At 43.2% G+C, this 18,821-nt stretch overlaps 1 protein-coding gene and 1 long non-coding RNA gene across 2 annotated transcripts in view; one reads left to right on the forward strand and one right to left on the reverse strand.

The window, feature by feature from the left end:
* PHYHIP (phytanoyl-CoA 2-hydroxylase interacting protein) overlaps window positions 1-7,535 on the forward strand; it is a 65,726-nt gene extending 58,191 nt beyond the window's left edge. The window contains exon 5 of the mRNA XM_087969649.1: window positions 847-7,535. Within this exon, the coding sequence (XP_087825775.1) occupies window positions 847-1,381 (535 nt within the window). The 3' untranslated portion in view covers window positions 1,382-7,535. The remainder of the gene's footprint in view (window positions 1-846) is intronic.
* On the reverse strand, window positions 2,483-18,189 carry LOC148130018 (uncharacterized). The gene is made up of 2 exons (XR_015750308.1): window positions 18,069-18,189; window positions 2,483-9,991 (listed from the first exon to the last, which is right to left on the reverse strand). It is a non-coding gene; the product is annotated as an uncharacterized LOC148130018 (long non-coding RNA).
* Window positions 18,190-18,821: the final 632 nt, after the last annotated feature.

Here is an 18,821-nt window from a genome sequence, read left to right on the forward strand (position 1 = left end):
GCCCTGGAGTGGATGGGGGCTTAATTAGGGCTTATTTTTGGGGGTAGGGCTTATATAGGGTGCATGTGTAAAAATCAAGCTAGGACTTACTTTTGGGGTAGGTTATATTTTCGGGGAAACACAGTACTTGAAAAGTTCTTAAAATTTCAGGGAGATATTCAGAAATGTATCTGTCCTGAAAGTAGGCCACATTCAACTGTATAGCACAGTCAAACATCAGCAGCTGACCAAGGGAAATGATTTATGACCTTCTGTATTGTGTTGTAAAATGTTTGTGCTTTTATGTTACAAAATGTTTTATGAAATTTGCCAAATTTCAATTCGAAGGACTTGGATGGGACCTGGATTTTGGATGCATCCTGTAATTTAGTCCATTTGAGGTACCTTGGTTCAAAACGTTTTGCCTTATAGTACATCAGTTTGCCCAGTTAAAGGTTCCAGATATGGGTCTTATTAGTAGTGTTTGGATAGATTCAAAATGCTCTTGCTTCCTCTTTATGTAAGCTATGACGTTGTGCCTGGCTGAGAGTCACCCAGCAAACTACGTAGCTGAGATAGGGTTTAGTAGGTCTTCCAAATTGAAACCTTAATTCTTTAATTACCATGCTAACTCCGATTTCTTCTCCCTGAGGTAGGAAAACGGAGGATATCTGAGGCCATAAGCCACCCAACCTGCTCTTAGCCACTGTTTAATGAACATTCTCTATTATTCACTTCCTGAAAATAATAGGTCTTGGTGACATGTAGCTATGAAGGCCTATCACCTACCTGGTTTCCTCCCAATTGAAAGGTTGGCCTGACTCCTAACATCCCTTTCCTAACTATCCGTGTCTCCCTTCTGGCCAGAATGCACTGTGGAGACGTCATGAAGCCATATTTGAAGGACAACAGTGGCAGCCATGGTTCACCCACCAGTGGCATGCTCCATGGCATCTTTTTCAGCTGCAATACTGAGTTCAACAATGGCCAGCCTCCCCAAGACTCCCCTTACGGCCGCTACCGTTTCCAGGTGCCCGCACAGCGCCTTTTCAGTCCCAACACCAACCTCTACTTTGCGGATTTCTACTGTATGTACACTGCCTACCATTACGTCATTCTGGTGCTGGCGCCAAAAGGTTCTGCTGGAGACCACTTTTGTCGGGAGAGGCTCCCCCAGTTGGACATTTCCTGCAACAAGTTCCTGACCTGCAGCGTGGAGGACGGCGAGCTTATCTACCGTCATGCCCAGGATGTCATCCTGGAGATCATTTATACGGAGCCAGTTGACCTCAGTCTAGGAGTTCTGGGGGAGATCAGTGGCCATCAGCTCATGAGCCTCTCGACGGCCGATGCCAAAAAGGATCCAAGTTGCAAGACATGTAACATCAGCGTGGGGCGCTAGAGACAGGGAAGGGCAGGGAGGGAGATGGAACAGACACCAGTATGAGAGTTCTTGGTGAGCCCCATGGCCCTTCAATGTATGTGTGACTATCTGAAAATGGGGTCCACCTTGGGTGATGGGGATGCTTGGAGAAGTCCCCCCCTTTTGCTGTCCTTGCCTCCTTTCTCTCCCCCTCTCTTCTTGCATGTTTCCTTGCCATTGTAAATAAGATTTTTGGATTTGGGAAGTGAGAATGAGAGAGAGCATGCAATCAGGTCAATGTTGAAGGGCCTGCATTTCCAGGTTTACTAAGGACAGCCCTCAATTTTTTTTTTTTTTGAGGTCTCTTCTCCAAGAAAACTATCCAGTTCTCTTCCATTTCCCAACCCAAGTCAAATGGACATTTCACTTTGCACAAACAGCAGGTAGTCTGGCCAGTTTCCTAAGCAAAATATATTAACTAGAAGTACCTCTCCATCTCCTACCTTGATCCTTTTGGCCCATTTCTCCACACAATGAACACTATTCCACCCTCCAAAAAACCGGGTTCTCTTCATCCGTAGCATGATTTACTTTTTTTAAAAGAAGTACGTTGAAGGTTGGAAGAAGACATCTCCCCACCACCTTCTCGAAGGGTCCTGGGTTCAAAGCACACCTGGCACAAAGACCACCTCAACTAGGCTTAGTGGGTAGCACAAGCTTAAACCTGGGATGGGCATGTAGGCTAAAGAAGGAAAACAAAGAAGGGATTCTTACGTAGAGATTCTTTCTTTCTGGGTTTTGTTTTTTTTTGCTCATTTCCATGGGGTGTGACTCCTTATTATTTATATCCTTTATTTATTTTGACTGAAGAAGACAAGGGGAGAGGGAACAACAGGTTCTAACAGGTGTGCTAGAAACTGGAATGCTGATGGGTGATGTTGCTATGCGAACATGCCCAGCTTGGCTTCCCTGTTTTCCATGATAACCGATTACAGATCCAGGCTGGCAAAGCTCATACCTGCTTTTCATTCTGGGTTGGGGTTCTGAAGAAGGGGAAGAAAGAAGTTGGAGCCACCTTCAAAGTGAAGGCAGGGGAGTAAGACAGAAAAACAAATCACTCAACAGATGGATGCTTTCCCCCCCCTCCACTGTTGTGATTCATTTTGCTTTTCCACCATGCAGGAGGCACTGAGAGCTCCAGGTTTCGTATCTTAAGTTTGCAGCTCCCATGAACCTGGAATGCGATTTGTGATTTCATAGGTTTGTGTGAACCCAGCTGTTGCGGTTTGCAAACCACGGTTGATGTACCTCGGAACGATGAGTCAGTAATTGTTGTTGGCTTAGGGAAGTTGTTCTTCCCTAAGCCAACAATAATGGCTAGGGAAGAACAACTGGCTGAGCATCATACCTGAAATAAACCACAAGCATAATGCAGGTAGTCCTAGACTTATGACCATTTGCTCAGCAACCTAGGGTCTTCCCTGCTCCACATAATGACTGCCATGGGGAGAGCCAGGATTTCGTGGGCACCTTTGCTTAAAAATACAGCAACAACAACGCCCACAATTCTGGGCTCGCTTGTGGTCATAAATGGAAGATTATCTGTCTATCTACCTTATATAGCTTTGTTTCCTTCTTTTTTCCAAAGAGACCATAGAGTGAAAGCTTCTCCCATTTTTGCTACTAACTTCAGATTTTAATCTCAGCAGCCAGGAGGTGCTGTAAGCACTGGGTATCCCAAGGACCATGACAGCTGCACAATTTTGAATAGAGACCTAATGTGCCATTCAGTGCGCTCAGCTTTATGGCTTCAAGATAACCATGGCAAGCAGGTTGGGGCATCCTCCAGAAGAAACTTCTCTTGGCTTGTAAGGAGAAAGCTTCATTTGCAGCCACTCCCCAGCTCTGCCGTCTTGACGTGCCCATGCCTTCCATCCATCACCGGGAACCAGCTTCCTGGGACAGGCTAGACCTGCTCTTGACAGCTGCTCCTCACATCTGCCAACCACCCTCTTTATGCTGAAGGCTTGGCCTCCATCATAGGGAGTATTTTTTTTTTTCCTATGGGTTTTCTTGGGTTGTATGAGTGATTGTTTCCTTTTTATCAGGGTATAGCTGCAGATAGCATCCTTTCTTTCCGCAGGGAACTTTGAGAAAACTTGAACGTCAAGAAATTCTGGGCCTTCCTTCTTTACTGGTCGGTTAAGATGTGACTTGAGATCTTAAAGAGAATTCATTTTGTAGCAGCAAGTTAGAAGCCTGAGGCCTGGGAGAAAGCCAGCTCCCCATTTAAAAGGCCTTTCCCATTCCAGAGGTGACTTGAAGGGAAAACACACATACACAGCCAACTTTCATAAGATACACTTGTTACCTTGAGAAGGTCATCTACCGAGAACACAAAGAGAAATAAAGAGGGTCACAAGAGGCAGAGAAGTCAGAATTTTTCCCCCAGGTCTTTGGAACCTCCAACAAAACCACCCTCCAAATCTATCAAGCCAAATACAGCCCAAGATCATGCAAACCAGTGTGCCAAAAAGTGCAAAACCACAACCATTCCTATTTTGTTTTTGAAGTTTACCCTGTTTTCCCGAAAATAGAGATCTATCCAAAAAATAAAACCTAGCATGTTTTTACACATGCGCCTAATATAAACCCTACCTCCCAAAAAATAAGCCCTACTTAAGAGCCTGTGCAACTGGCCACCCGCTCATTCTGGTTGCTTGCAGTGCCATGGCCAGGAGGTGGGGAAATTGCCCCATGCAACCCTACCAGCTTACCTGTCCATGCCCCGACACCTGCCTTGCAGTGGCAGCACCAGCAGCCATGTGCAACAGAAGCCCATGTGGCCACCAGCCCACTTCTGTTTACTCACAGCCACAAGGGAGCAGGAGGCTGAGCTCCACCACTCAACCTCACCTTGTGGCTTTGGCACCGGTGCATCACTCAGCATCCTGCTCTGTTGTATCCGCAAGTAAGCAGAAGAATTGAGTTGGTGACCACACAGGGTCCTGCTGGATGGAGCTGTTGGAACTACCGCCATGAGGTGAGGCAGGTGTCGGGATGTGGTTGGCCTAGCTGTGGGGCCCTGGGGTAATCTGATGCAGGGGACATGGGGTGGCTCCACCCCTGCCACCTCACAGTGGCAGCCTTGGTGTGCTGCGTGTCCTCCTACCCCGCCGCGAGCAAGCAGAAGAAGTGGGCCTCCCATATACAGGAAAATAAATAAGACACTCCCCTAAAATAAGCCCTACTGCTCATTTTGGGACCCAAAAGAAAATAAGACCCGGTCTTATTTTCAGGGAAACACAGGTAGCAAGCAGCACACTGTTGGGCTTTATCAAACCTCGCGTGACTTGTGAGGAACATTCAACTCTGTGAATTCAACATTCCTAGATATCTGCCTGAAACGCGTTCTTCACAATCCTGGTTGCTCTTCAGACTATATCCCTGAGGGAGCTGGGGAGGTGTTGACTGTAAACTGACGGATTATGGTGCAACCGATAGCTTGCCTGCAATTAATGATCGCATTTCCCTGCAGCTCAGCTATCTGCAGGAGAAACCTGGTTGCGTTGTTGTGGAGCAGACATGATGAGCAGGAGGCCTGTAGATGCTCCAAAGCTTCTGAAATCTAAGTGATTCCAAAGCAAAATGTTTAATTGTGGTTCTGTGGGCAAATCAAACACAGAAAGGGATTCTGATGGAAGAAGGCTGAACCTGTCACAGAAGGAATTCCACCCACAAGCTCCATATCAGAGCTTGATGGTTGTTCAATGAGGCTGGCTCCCTTCACCCCATGTTAAATTACTGGCATGTTCCCAGAATCCCAGCCTCCCAAATTTTAAAGATATAAGAACCAACAAAGTCAGGTCTTCAGGTGAAGAAGCCTCTCCATGGAGGTGATGGAGAAACCCTGGGTGTGTGTTTTTTTTAAAATTATTCTTGGCACAACCTTTTGAGCTTTCCAAGCTGTGAGGCCAACTGTATAGTGTTTGCTGTGTGCTGTAGCAGTACTGTGACACAAATGCTGCTAGCATTAATAATAAGAACCTGACTTTTTTTCTTTGTTAGCTGTTTATTTTCCCCTTCTCCACGTCTCCCTGCCTGTTGCAATTTTTGGCCAACTGTTAAGCGTCACTTGCTCCAGGAAATGCTGTCGGTATTTAGAGGCTGCCCTTAACTCTTCGCGGCTTTGTATGTATATGCTAAGAAACCCTAATGCTATTTGAGGCTGGATTTGTATCACGCTTTCTCCAGCTGTGAGAACACGGCAGCAGGAGGAGTGGTGGTGAGACTGTCATCAATTTATTTCAATCCGGAAAATGTTTCTCCATTTTGTACCCAAAGTGACAAGAGAATGTTCTTGCTACCTACAAACGGACTATGTGACAAGCAGGTAAAAGTTACTACAACTCTTGTTGCAGTCCTGCTACAAAAAATTACTGCTATAACTACAATAATAAAGGTACAAAAACATGGAGAGAAATTACTTTTTCCCCCCTGAAGAGAGGCGGTGAAAGGTACCCCAATCAAGTGGCTCATAAGATATTAAATGATTAGATTGTGCTATAAGTACTGGATGGTAGAAATTCTCCACCAGCCAATCCTCAACCCCATTTGGAAAAGTCTATTCCTAGTGGCATTTTGTAATATTTATTCCCAAACTAAAGCTTAGTTCAAGGGTGCTTATTCTCAAATCAAAGGAATCTGGGCTGTGTCCCAACTTACGAGAGAGAGAGCAATCGTTCGTGATTAACTACCTAAAATGAATCTATTTAACTTTACACAGCAAAGCTAGAGAGAAGCAGATGGTTTTGTTTTAATCTTTTTTTTTCTTTTTCAATGTGGGAAATGTAATACAGAGGTCTTTTGTAAATTGGGTCAAGGCATTTTATTTGATGAGGCTAATCAGGTGATGGGTGAACACGGGCCAACTTTTATGAAAAAAAAAGGGAGGTATTTTTTTTAACCATCTGGAAGAATGTTCTAACAGATGGGGCATGTTATGTCACCTCCCTGTTGGCAGCTATTCTCCAGCATTGTTAAGAGCCATCTCCTCATTTTTTCTCTCCTAAGTACATAGCAAATCATGTGTTACCCTGCACATTTGAGAGTTCATTTTATTCACACTGATCCTCTTGTCCATTCTCAAATAGGAGCAGAACAACTTCGTTTATGCGCCAAAGTACTTCTAAACCTCAGCATAACTCAACCGTTGAAGGAAAGGGATGGAGATATGTAGACTTCCTTTCAAAAGCATAATATGGGAAAGGCTGTCCCAGTAAAGATTCTGAATACAAGCATATCACTAGAATTATTATTGCTGGGATGCACATTTGGGACAACCAAACAGGGAATTTCTTTAGAATATGTTAAGCTGGGCTGGAGAATGGAATTCTAGCATCCCCTGAGCCAGCAAAAGTTTCCAAATATTTAGCATATTTTAATTTGTTGATATGATGGTATAGGAAACCAGTTAAGTCCTTGACAGGAGAGTAAGCCTATTTACTATATTTAACTACTATACTCTAGATGGATTTATATTAAGTGCAAGTTTTGGTAGGTCCTTGGTACAGGTAATCCTCAACTCAGGACAATTGAGTCTGGATTTTTTGTTGCTAAGTGAGATAGTTGTGAGTTTTGCATATTTTTATGATCTCCCTTGCCACAGTTGTTAAGTAAGTTACACCATTGTTAAGTGAATCTGGCTTCCCACTGAGTTTGCTTGTCGTGTGAGCTTGGGACATTGCAACCCTCATTAATATGAGCCAATTGCCAAACTTCCAAATTTTGATCATGTGTCCACAGGGATGCTGTAACAGTTGTGTGGAAAAGGGTCATAAGTCACTTTTTTTCAGGGCAGTTGTAACTTTGAAACTGTAAGTTGAGGACTACCTGTATAACCTTCTTGAGCTTTGACTCAAAAAAACAACAGCAGCCAACTATTCATGTTGTGTTCTAGGACTAGAATAGGAAAGCCAATCCCTCTTAGAATGCGCTAGGACCGTGCAGTACTTGGGAGCACATTGGGAGTGAGGCAGAGGGAAACTCTAGCACCCATCTGCCACTCCCCAAAACTGCTACCCTCTTTCCCTAAGTTTGCATGACAGCTGTATGCAGCTGCAGCAAATCTTGGAAAACTCATTTAAGGAGCTGCTGACAGATTCCTTATTTGCCCTGCCAAGCACTTTTTTTTTTTTAAACCAGAGTGGTGAACAACCCTGAAAAATGCCTGCCACGTATGGAGCATTTTAAAACAATGTACCCTTTCTATTCATCGGGATCCTCAATAATATTAAGCAAAGGGTATAGGGCAGACTTGGGAAAGGGGGATAGAAATAATCTTTTCAAAAACCTAGGGATAAACTACAAATAATTTCCCGCCCACTGTTTTTTTTTATTACACCTTTAATTTTATAGCCCTTTCCCTCCAAGTCTGCATAATGTGAATTCAAGATACGTTAACGCTCAACGACCCCCCAAAGCACCTATTTAAGGGAAGGCGGCATTTGAAGTTGTTGCAGAAAAAGATCTTGGTTTGATTTTTGGCAGCCTAGGAAGGGCTGCCAGAGATGCTTGTTTTCATGCTGGACAATGACAGCTGAGCAAGGGAGACTTTCTATATCAGGGGTGTCAAACTTGATTTCTTTGAGGGCTACATCAGGATTATGCTTGACCCCAGGGGGGGGCCAGCAAGTTGGGTGTAGCCAGCTTGATGTCACTCATGTCGGGTGGTGCCTATGGGGCCCAAGAGCTCTCCCAGTGAAAATGGGCTCCCAAGCTCCATTTTCAGCTGGGCAGCCTCCTGCAACCCTCTGCCAGCAAAAACGGAGCTCGGGAGGGTTGCCTGCAGCCCTCCCGAGCTCCATTTTTGCTGGCAGAGGGTTGCAGGCCAGATCTAAGCACCCTACTGACCGGATCCGGCTCTCAAGCCTTGAGTTTGACACCCCTGCTCTAGATGTCTTCTCCGGATGGACAATGGTTTGATCCAACACCAAGTTTGCCTATGGTGCTAACCCATTATAGCCAAACTATAGGATGGCCTTTACTGAAGTGGGAGCTATTAAATAGGGGACCTCAAAACTACACCATTGATACATCTCTTTCATAGTTTTCAAGCTGTGTGATCAGAGATCCCTCAGTAAGATCAGTTCTGGAGAGCAAGTCTTTCGGATGGGCGTCTTCCCTAGGTCCCATCGTTTATCCTACAGTGCAAAGAAATGGGAGAATTCCCCAGCTGAGGAATTCTGGGAGTTAAAGTCCTACAGTTGCCAAGTTTGGTGATCCCTGCCTTAAAACCTCTCAAGTTTTCGTGGTGTATTTGAAAATACATAGCATCTGAAAATACATCTGAAAATACATAGCTTTGTATATGATGTATGCCATGAAACATGCTGTAGAAGGTTTGTCAACATGTTGAAGGCTTTTGGGGTCTCGTAGGCGCTGACTGTTTTATGTAGGAACTTACCCCAAAGGTAGAAGACTTAGAAATATCATTTTTATCTCTGAAGTTAATAAATTATTTCCTTCCTTCCAAGGCAATTTGGGAAGGTAGAATTTTAATGAAGATTGCAAAATAGCAAAAAGAGATCATCCCTTCTCAAATACCAAGATCCTACTTTAGTGTCCTTTGAACTAAAAGTCTCTTGCTGTTGGCTCTGTTGGCTGAGGATGATGGAAGTGGGTGTCCCAGCCATCTGCAAGAAATGGAGCATCTGCTCTGCTCCTATCCTAATGACTTCAGGAAAGCATTTGGACATTTCAGGAATTGTCTGAGTCTTCAGCAATTCCTGTTTTGTGTGGGACCCGTCTAAGGATCAAGATCTTTGGCGGCATTTCAGGTAGAAAGCATCAAGCCTTAGGAGGAAGGAATCTTTGCCTTGACTTCCTGGTTGCGAAGTAGCCTCACGGGTTGGCCATTTGATGATCACAGCCTCTTCCCCATCACCCTCCAAATTCTTGCATGTGGCTGATAAAATTTCAGCATGGCAGTCACGCAACAGCCCAAACTGGATTTAAAGTGATGCTTTTCCAGACTGTATGTATGATGCACGCTGTAAAACAATACCTGAAGCAAAAAAATGTGCTGTGCTTACAGTGTGTATTAATAAACAAGAACCTGTGTTGAAACATGTCTTCTTTGGGTTTTATTTCTTTCTACCCTGCCTTTCTTATTTTTGATAAATAATCCAAAGACCTTCTCTCTGCTTTACATTTATTTTCATCCTGCCTTTATCATTTTTATCAATAACTCAAGGGGGTGAACATATCTAATACACCTTATTTTCCTAACAATAACAACAACACCGCAAGGTGGGTTGGGTTGAGAAAGACTAACTTGGTCCTGCATCACCCATCTGGCTTTCTTCCCTAAGGGCATATTAGAACTCACACTTTCCTGCTTTCTAGCCTGGTGACTTAACCACTAGACCAAACTGGCTCCCAATAATAATGTTATTGTCCATCCCAACCCTTAAAAAAATCCACAATTCACTTAATGACTGGCAGATTCTGAGCTCAGCAGAAACACATAATTATACCAATCAGGAAGATGCGCAGTAGTAATCCACGTTTCTACTTATTTTTTTTCCCCATTTATGCCATTATCGAGATGATCAACAGGATTAATCTTTGCATGGGAGGACACCAAGGCTGTAGATGAGAGTGAAAATGAAAATAAATGAATAAATCCTGGAAGAAGAAGCAGCTAGAAAACCATGTACATATTGTTGCCAAGAAGAGTGCGGGGTTGTGTGTCTGAACTCACAAGGCCATAAAAAACCCATAATGAAAAAATATCTCCTTTAGGAGTTCCAGCCCAGGTTGGACAACTGCTCTTCTTTCATGTCATAACCTTTTATTGATCCAAAAAACAAAACTTTGGGCAGCTTTTAAAGTTCTCATGTGCAGCTCTCTTGTCTCACCTGGCTTGCTCACCTGTCACTCTTAATTTGGGTGAATGTATTCTGTTTAAAACACACTTTTCCATTTATCCTTGTGCTATCTGAGCTTGATTGTTTTCTTGCAGACATTTTATTACCCTAGCACTGAAGATGTTACCTCCTGCTCAAGCAGGGGGTTGGGCTAGAAGATCTCTAAGGTCCCTTTCCAGCTCTATTCTGATCCACCGGTTGATTAAATTTCTGCAAGAAAACAACCAAGTTCAGAGACCACCAAGATCACCCCACCAGTTCAACCCTGAGCTAGAAATATTTTCTTGATATTGAATCAGAACTAGTAATATTCATGTCATCTCCTTGAATTATATTATTGATATTAAAAGCAGGCTGTTTCAGGGGGAAAAAGATGGGAAAGAATATATAAATATGTAGTTCAATGTCTAAAGAATCCTGTAGTTGGGACTTGGTAGTAAAAAGCTTATTCAGATATAGAAAAAGTACTATATTTCTCAGAGTACAATATATCACAGTTTTCGTCACTGTATCTATTTCCACTGCCCTCCTAATCACTAAAAAAAATAGTAATGGTTACCATTTTTAGATTTTACCATTCTAGAATTTAGGCACTGTAGTTCCAAAGAAAGTAGGATGTTAATTACAATGGGTTATACACAAGAGAATATGCAAGTGAATTAAGATTTGTATTATCAAGAAAAGAAGAACAGCTCTTTTTACATTCTTCATCAGATTTTCTAAAATCCCCATTTATTATCACAGAAGCTCAAGAGCTGAAAAACTCACATCACAACCTTAAGACTAGAGTCTATTTAGACCCATGCCTACCCTGTTTTCCCCAAAATACGAGCTACTCTGAAAGTAAGTCCTAGCTTGATTTTTACACATGCGCCCAATATAAGCCCTACCCCCTAAATAAGCTCTAATTAAGATCCCGCCCACTGCAGAGTGGAGCTGCTACTTACCTTTGGGCAGTTGTAGCCAGGCCTCGCACACCCCAATACATGTCTTGCTGGCCCATTTCTTCTGCAGCCGGAAAGGCTGTCAAGGCTTTCCTGAAGGCCTCCGTAGCTGATAACAAAGTTCCGGATCGATCCAGAGCTCTATTATGGGATGCAGAGGCCTTCAGGAAAACCTTGCCGGCCGCAAAAGTTCCTGAAGGCCTCTGACAGCGAAAAGGAGGCCGGTGGGGGAACGTACACAAGTGAGGTTAGTCAGTGGATGACATCCCCCCAAATAAGACCTAGTGCCTTTTTTGGTGGCAAAAATTATAAGACAGGGTCTTATTTTGGGGAAAACAGGGTATTAGAGAGAGCACAGCAGTAAGATTCTTTTAATTTAATAATTTTTTAAAATAATCTCTAGCATTTTCAAGCTGTTAATTCAACTGATCACAAAATTTGCCATGAAATGAGAGAGGCCTTTTTAAATTCACCATCTGAAATACTACACTTCAGTGTTTTCCAAAGAACAATTATCCCATCCAAGCTTGGCATCTTTTTGGATATATCTCTAGGTGAACTGCGTGAAACACGGGGCAAAAACGGAGGTGGATTCTTCCAGCGCTTTTGCCGATTTCTAATTGGAAAACGTGGGCAACTCAGATGCCTGGTCCCTATTCAGCCTTCAAGGTATACATCACCCACCCACTCTTTCTATTCTTATTCGTTGCCGGTGGTTGCTATGTGCTACACACGTGCCCTTTACAATCCGCTTGGAACAAAATCCTGGCAAAACGACAATTAGTCTGCAATTACCCCAAATGCTCTCTGCTGATATTATCCCACTAGAAATATTAAGCATTACATATTTTTAAACAATAGATGAAGAACTGGCTGGGGTACTTTTTCTTCCTCCCTTCTGGAAGGACAAGTCAAGTTGTGGTTGAACACATGACTCCTCACTAGCTGCAATTCCTAGGGTAGAGCATATATTATTAACTACTAAAAACATGAACCTTCTCCCAAAAGAAGCCAAAAAAGGACAGTCAAAGTAAAGACAAAGGTTCCCCTCGCATATACATGTTAGGCATTTCCGGATCTAGGGGGTGGTGCTCATCTCCATTACAAAGCCAAAGAGCCAGCGCTGTCCAAAGACGTCTCCCTGGTCATGTGGCCAGCAGGACTAAACGCTGAAGGTGCACAGAACGCTGTTACCTTCCCACCAAAGTGCTTCCTATTTTTCTATTTGCATTTTTACATGCTTTCGAACTGCTAGGTTGGCAGAAGCTGGGACAAGTAATGGGAGCTCACTCCTACGCAGCACTAGGGATTCGAACCACCGAGCTGCTGACCTTTCTGATCGACAAGCTCAGTGTTTTATCCACTGAGCCACCACATCCCCTAAAAAAAGACAGTACGATATATTAACTGCTGTATTTGCAACTTGGGATGCATTACTCAAAGACCTGACTCTTTGGAGAAGCCAGACTAGAATGCTACTCTAGAGAAAAGGACTGTGGGGTGGGGGGGTGTGACATGATAGCAGTATTTCACTATTTGAGGGGCTGCCACAAAGAGGAGGGGGGTCAACTTATTCTCCAAAGCACCAAAGGGCAGGACAAGAAACCATGGATGGAAACTAACCAAGGAGAGAAGCAACCTGAAATTAAGGAGAAATTCACTAGCAGTGAGGCTGTCAATTAATCAGTGGAACAGCTTGCCACCAGAAGTTGTAGGTGCTTTGTCAGTGGAAGTTTTGAAGAAGAAACTGGAAAGCCACTTGTTTGAAATGTTACAGGTAGCCCTCAACTTAAAACAGTTTGCTTAGTGACCATTCAAAGTTACAATGGCACTGAAAAAAATGACTTCTGATCATTTTTCACACTTATGAGCATTGCGGCATCCCCATTATCCCCTTTTGTGACCTTCTGACAAGCAAAGTCAACGGAGAAATCAGATTCACTTAACAACTAATTTATTAATTTAACAACTGCAGTGATTCACCTAACAAAAGTGGCAAGAAAAGTCTTAAAATGGGGCAAATTAACAAATTTCTCGGTTAGCCACATAAGTTTTGGGCTCTACTATACATATACGTTGAGGACTGGGTGTATGGGTGTCCTGCTTGAGCAAGGGGTTGGACTAGAAGACCTCCAAGGTCCCTTCCAGCTCTATTCTGAACTGAATTGGAGAAGGCTTTAATGCGGGGAAAGGTGGAAGGAAGGAAGGAAAGAAAGGAAAGGAAAGAAAGAAAAAGAGAAAGAAAGAAAGAAGGAAAAGAAAGAAAGAAAGAAAAAGAGAAAGAAAGAGAAAGAAAGAAAGAAAGAAAGAAAGAAAGAAAGAAAGAAAGAAAGAAAGAAAGAAAGAAAGAAAGAAAGAAAGAAAGAAAGAAAGAAAGAAAGAAAGAAAGAAAGAAAGAAAGAAAGAAAGAAAAAGAAAGGGAAAGAAAGAAAGAGAAAGAAAAAGAAAAGAACAGCAGCAAGCTGGATTGGCTCATCGCTTTGAGTGCACTGTTGGAAGACTTCAATAATCAGATTAGGAGAGCTCATCATGGAAAAAAATCTGTCTACTGTATGTGGTGTCTAGGAGACAACAACAACTTGATGGCACAAAATCAAACAAATGAATTATGCTGTAATGGTTGTACCTTTTACACAATTACACCTGAGTTATTGCTTGAAACTTGCAAGGAAGGATCTAATCATATTCTTCCAAACTGTGTATCCTTTCAAGTTTGGCATCTCAAGAACTATCCTTTTCTTACACAACCTCTTCTCCATGCGCTTAGAGCAATGCGCCTCAAACATCCCTTCGGTTGTGCTGCAGATACAATTCCTCCATTTTCCATTCTGCATGGTCACTGGCTGCATTGACTGGGTACTTTAATTTGAATTAATTGGGGAAGTCTGACTTCAGTGAGCCAATAATAGTCAAGTGTTGAAGCCCTTAAAAGCTACATTGATTAACTCCACTTTTTAATAGTTTCTTGCTAAGAAGGTCCTTCAACCATCCATCCAGTAGCTGAAGTCTTTTTAAAATAGTCACAGATCTGTTCTTGGTTCATTTCAAAGAACCAGGTTTTGAGTTACCTTTCTTCCAAGTTTTGAGTTACCTTTCTTCCAAGAAACCCAAGACTGTATAAGGAAATTCCGCACCCTTTTTTATCGGCACAATAGCCCTGGAATGTTATGCTAAGAGCTTCACAGCTAAAATTTTAGTATATTTTCTTTAACTTTGTAGAAGAATTGATTTTGCTTAATCTGATCTAGTTTGTGGATCAGGCTGCCAACATTAAATCAGGGGTCCCCAAACTTGGCAACTTTAAGACTTGTGTGGACTTCAACTCTCAGAATTCTCCATCCACCAGAGCTGGCTGGAGAATTCTGGGAGTTGAAGTCCACACAAGTCTTAAAGTTGCCAAGTTTGGAGACTTCTGCATTAAATAAATCAAATAAATAAACAATTTTCAAAAATCGTGTTTTGTAGAGCAGGTTTCCAAGGGAGCCCTCATCCTCTATCCCAGGGGTTCAAACTCAGTTTCATTGAGGGCCGCATCAGGGCTGTGGTTGACCTCAGGGGGATGGATGGGCGTGGCTGACAGGGTGGGCCAGCTTGATGCCACTCCCTAAACTTCTGGCATATTTCCTCTTTGCACTGGGTAGACCAGGCCAAAGCAACGCTGGCCCAATATGTAAGCATTCCAACTAACCAACTCCAAACCAATAAACTCCAAGACAAACATTTCCTCAAAATTCCAATTTATTAGAGTTATCATATTGGCACATCTGGGAAAACCCAAATCTGAGAGTTTTGGGTTTTCCCTTCCCAAAAGAGAAATCAAAGATCCATCCCCTGCGTCAATCAGTCCATCGTATGGTCCAATCAAATCTTCATCCCTATTGGAGACATCCCTCCAGTCACTCCCCTTCAGGTGCAGGGCAACATGTCCTTGACTCTCTGAGAAAGAATGTTGTTGAGTCTAATCTTCCACCTCACTATGAAATCCGCCCCTCCCAAATTCCCAGGCACTGAATGTGGCAGCCTCGAAGCTTCCAAGTAAAAAATGGCTTCCAAAGCTGACACGATGTTTCCTCTTCCCATTGGGTAGATCAGGTCAAAGCAACGTGGGCCGGCCCCTTACATTTTCCAGGAAAGCCCTGTGGGCCAGATCTGACCACATTGGGGGTAGGGGCTGCAGATGTGGCCCGCGGGCCTTGTGTTTGACACCCCACTCTATTATCCAATCTCTCAGAAATAGGTAATCCAGAGTTCTCTCCAATTCCCAACAACCTGATCATCTTGGTCAATTATTAGGGATTATAATGGTTCAAGTATAGCAAGGGTCTTCAAACTTGGCAAGGTTAAGACTTGTGGACCTCAACTCCCAGAATTCCTGAGCTAACATGACTGGAGGAGGAATTCTGGGAGTTGAAGTCCACAAGTCTTAACCTTGCCAAGTTTGAAGACCACTGAAGTTTAGCAACTTGGCAGGGCTTCAGGTTTTTCATCTCCCACTACACGCCTGCCTATCCTACCCTGATATTTATACAGGACAAGAGGAAAGAAAGACAACTTGAACAGATTCAATTAGGCAACTCCCAAGCCATGGCCTGTTCTACATTCTTAGTGCCCACTGAGATGCCCAAAGCATTTTACTGTTAAAATGTTCCTGTCAAGTCTTGCCAAGAGATAAAACCTAGAATTATTTTCTTCAACAAGTGCAGACTTCCAAAAAACCCCCACAGCAAATGGCCACAAACAGATAAGTAAACGCGTTTTCAAGACAGTAAAGGATGGATTGAATTGGTACGGGTCTGTTGTTCTAGAAATCACAAAATGTGAAATACTTGAAAACTTGTTGCTTGCTATCCAAATTTGCACGGCAACAGGCTGTTTTAAGCTCCATGCTGTCAAGAATAGATTGCCATGACATTCACCCACAGAGTGCAAGATCACAGCAATTCTCTTGCAATCAAACTTTGTAGAAGAAAGACACCTTCTAATTTGGGGTCTCCAATCTTGGCAACTTTAAGACTTGTGGACTTCAACTCCCAGAATTCCTCAGCCAGCTTTTCTTAAAATTGCCAAGGTTGGAGACCCCTGCTTAGTTGCTTTCTGGCTCGACATGCTGTTTTAATAATGCCCCGGAGGTGAAGGACACATCAAAACTGCAACCAGTGGAAACATTTAAAAAAATGGCTACTGCAGGTAATCCTCAACTTACGACCACAATTGAGCCGCAAATTTATGTTGCTAAATGAGAAATTGGTTAAGAGAATTTTGCTCCATTTTATGACCTTTCTTGCTAACTGAATCACTCTTAGCTAAGTTAGTAACATGGTGTTTACGTGAATATGGCTTCCCCATTAATTCTGCATATTAGAACCTGGCAAAAGGTGAATCACATGACCCTGGGACACTGTAACCGTCACAAATATGAGTCAGTTGCCAAGCGTCAGGTATCCCATGAGGATGCTGCAAGTGTTGTGTGAAAAATGGTCATAAGTCACTTTTTTTCAGTGCCGTTGTAACTCTGGTCACTAAACGAACTGTTGTAAGTCAAGAACTACCTGTAAGGATTTTTGGAACTGAGGAGAACCACCAGGTTCTTGGTCTAGGAATTACTTCCTATCCAATGTATTCAGTCCACAATTTTCATTGTGAGGTAACTTTTGAACTGCAGGTTCAAGTCTGAAACATCTGACCTAATCTTTGGATTTCATCCAGCAATGGGATTCTACCTGTTCCACTACTGGTTCGGTGATCATGCACGCACCTAACACGTACGCACCTAACACGCATGCACCTAACACGCATGCATCTAACACGCACGCATCTAACACGCACGCACCTAACACGCACGCACCTAACACGCACGCACCTAACACGCACGCACTTAACACGCACGCACCTAATGCACGCACACAGCTTTCCACACAGGGACAGGTGTGAGGGCTGATCCTGCGCTTTTCTCTTCTTTCAGCTCTCAGCTGATCGTTGGAGGCGTTTTTTACTACTGGTTCGGCTGAACCGGTCCAAACCGGTAGCATACCACCACTGATTTCATCCATTTTGCCCCATTCCTTGTTTTCTGCAACATCTTCCCCCGTGCACAGCTCAAAACCTCAAAAGCTTGCCCATTATTGAATGCTCTTTTAGTTACCCCTCTTAAAAAGAATTCTCTAGCAAAGGTGACACCGTCTATCAGATCCTGGGTGCTCTCGCAAAAACTAAGAAGAATAGGAATTGCATAGTAATTGGGTGGGGACATCCCAGGACTGTGTAGACTAGTCTGGGTAGTTGAATAACAACTCCAGAAGAAAACAGTGACATGATGCTTTCCATATTGTTGTCAAGAGAACCACACAAACAAAGAAACCATCAGGAGTCAAAATGATTTGGAGCGAGATTATAATTTACAATAAAGATATTACCAACTAACAAAAGTGTGTTTGTCTGCAGTGGATGGATGGGTGGATGCACATACGTTCGAAGTATTTTACATTATGTTAAAAAGCACCGTATCTTGAAAATGCATTTTTTTTTAAAAAACCATGCGTAAAATATAACCGACACATCAAACTGCCAGCATGAAACAAGCAAAACTCTGCTGAAAGGAAAGTGAAATTAGAAAAACCCAGCCAGACTGGGAATGAAGGCCACTAGATTTCTTCACAGGTAGAACAAGTGCTGTCCTCAAGAAACCTCATCCTCTTCTGGGTATCAATCATTCTTTCAATTTCAGTCTCTCTCTCTCTCTCTCTCTCTCTCTCTCTCTCTCTCTCTCTCTCTCTCTCTCTCTCTCTCTCTCTCTCTCTCTCCCACACACACACACACACACACACACACAAAGCCTTCTCTTTTACAGTTTACCTCAGAATGTGAAAAGAGAACTAACAATCTCTTCAGAGTCTTGAACTGAATCTGGAAGCATGCTGGCAACAAATGCAGCTGAGTTACAATGAATGGAGCACAACTTCCCCACTTCCAAAAGGCCATCCTTTCAAGGATATTGGAACAATCCCAGGTTTGACGAGCTGAAGCATACCAGGTAAAGGTAAAGTTTCCCCTCACACATCTGTGCTAGTCGTTTCTGGCTCTAGGGGGCAGTGCTCATCTCCGTGACAAAGCCGAAGAGCCAGCGCTGTCCGAAGACGTCTCCGTGGTTATGTGGCCAGCATGACTAAATGCCAAAGGCGCACGGAACACTGTTCCCTTCCCACCCAAGGTGGTCCCTATTTTTCTACTTGCATTTTTACACGCTTTTGAATGACTAGGTTGGCAAAAGCTGGGACAAGTAACAGGACCTCACTCCGTTATGCAGTGCTAGGGATTCGAACCACCAAACTGCTGACCTTTCTGATCAACAAGCTCAGCGTCTTAGCCACTGAGCCACCGCATCCCACATTGAAGGGTATTATACACATATACATTTCATGTCACAACAAGCAGGTTTCTTTCCATTAAAAAAAGGTACAAACAGATTACCCTATCTTGATCAAAACTGGTTTAGCACAATCCTCACACCCCCTAACATTCTTCACTCTTCCCATTGCTCTCCCAATCTCATGCATCCTGATTGAAGAAAACAAAAAGTGACAATCACTCAATTCACACAATTTGAAC

The sequence above is a fragment of the Notechis scutatus genome, chromosome 7 (assembly GCF_049901735.1).
Source record: "Notechis scutatus isolate UNSWTSFEM ecotype Mainland chromosome 7, rNotScu1.2, whole genome shotgun sequence".
NCBI lineage: Eukaryota > Metazoa > Chordata > Lepidosauria > Squamata > Elapidae > Notechis > Notechis scutatus.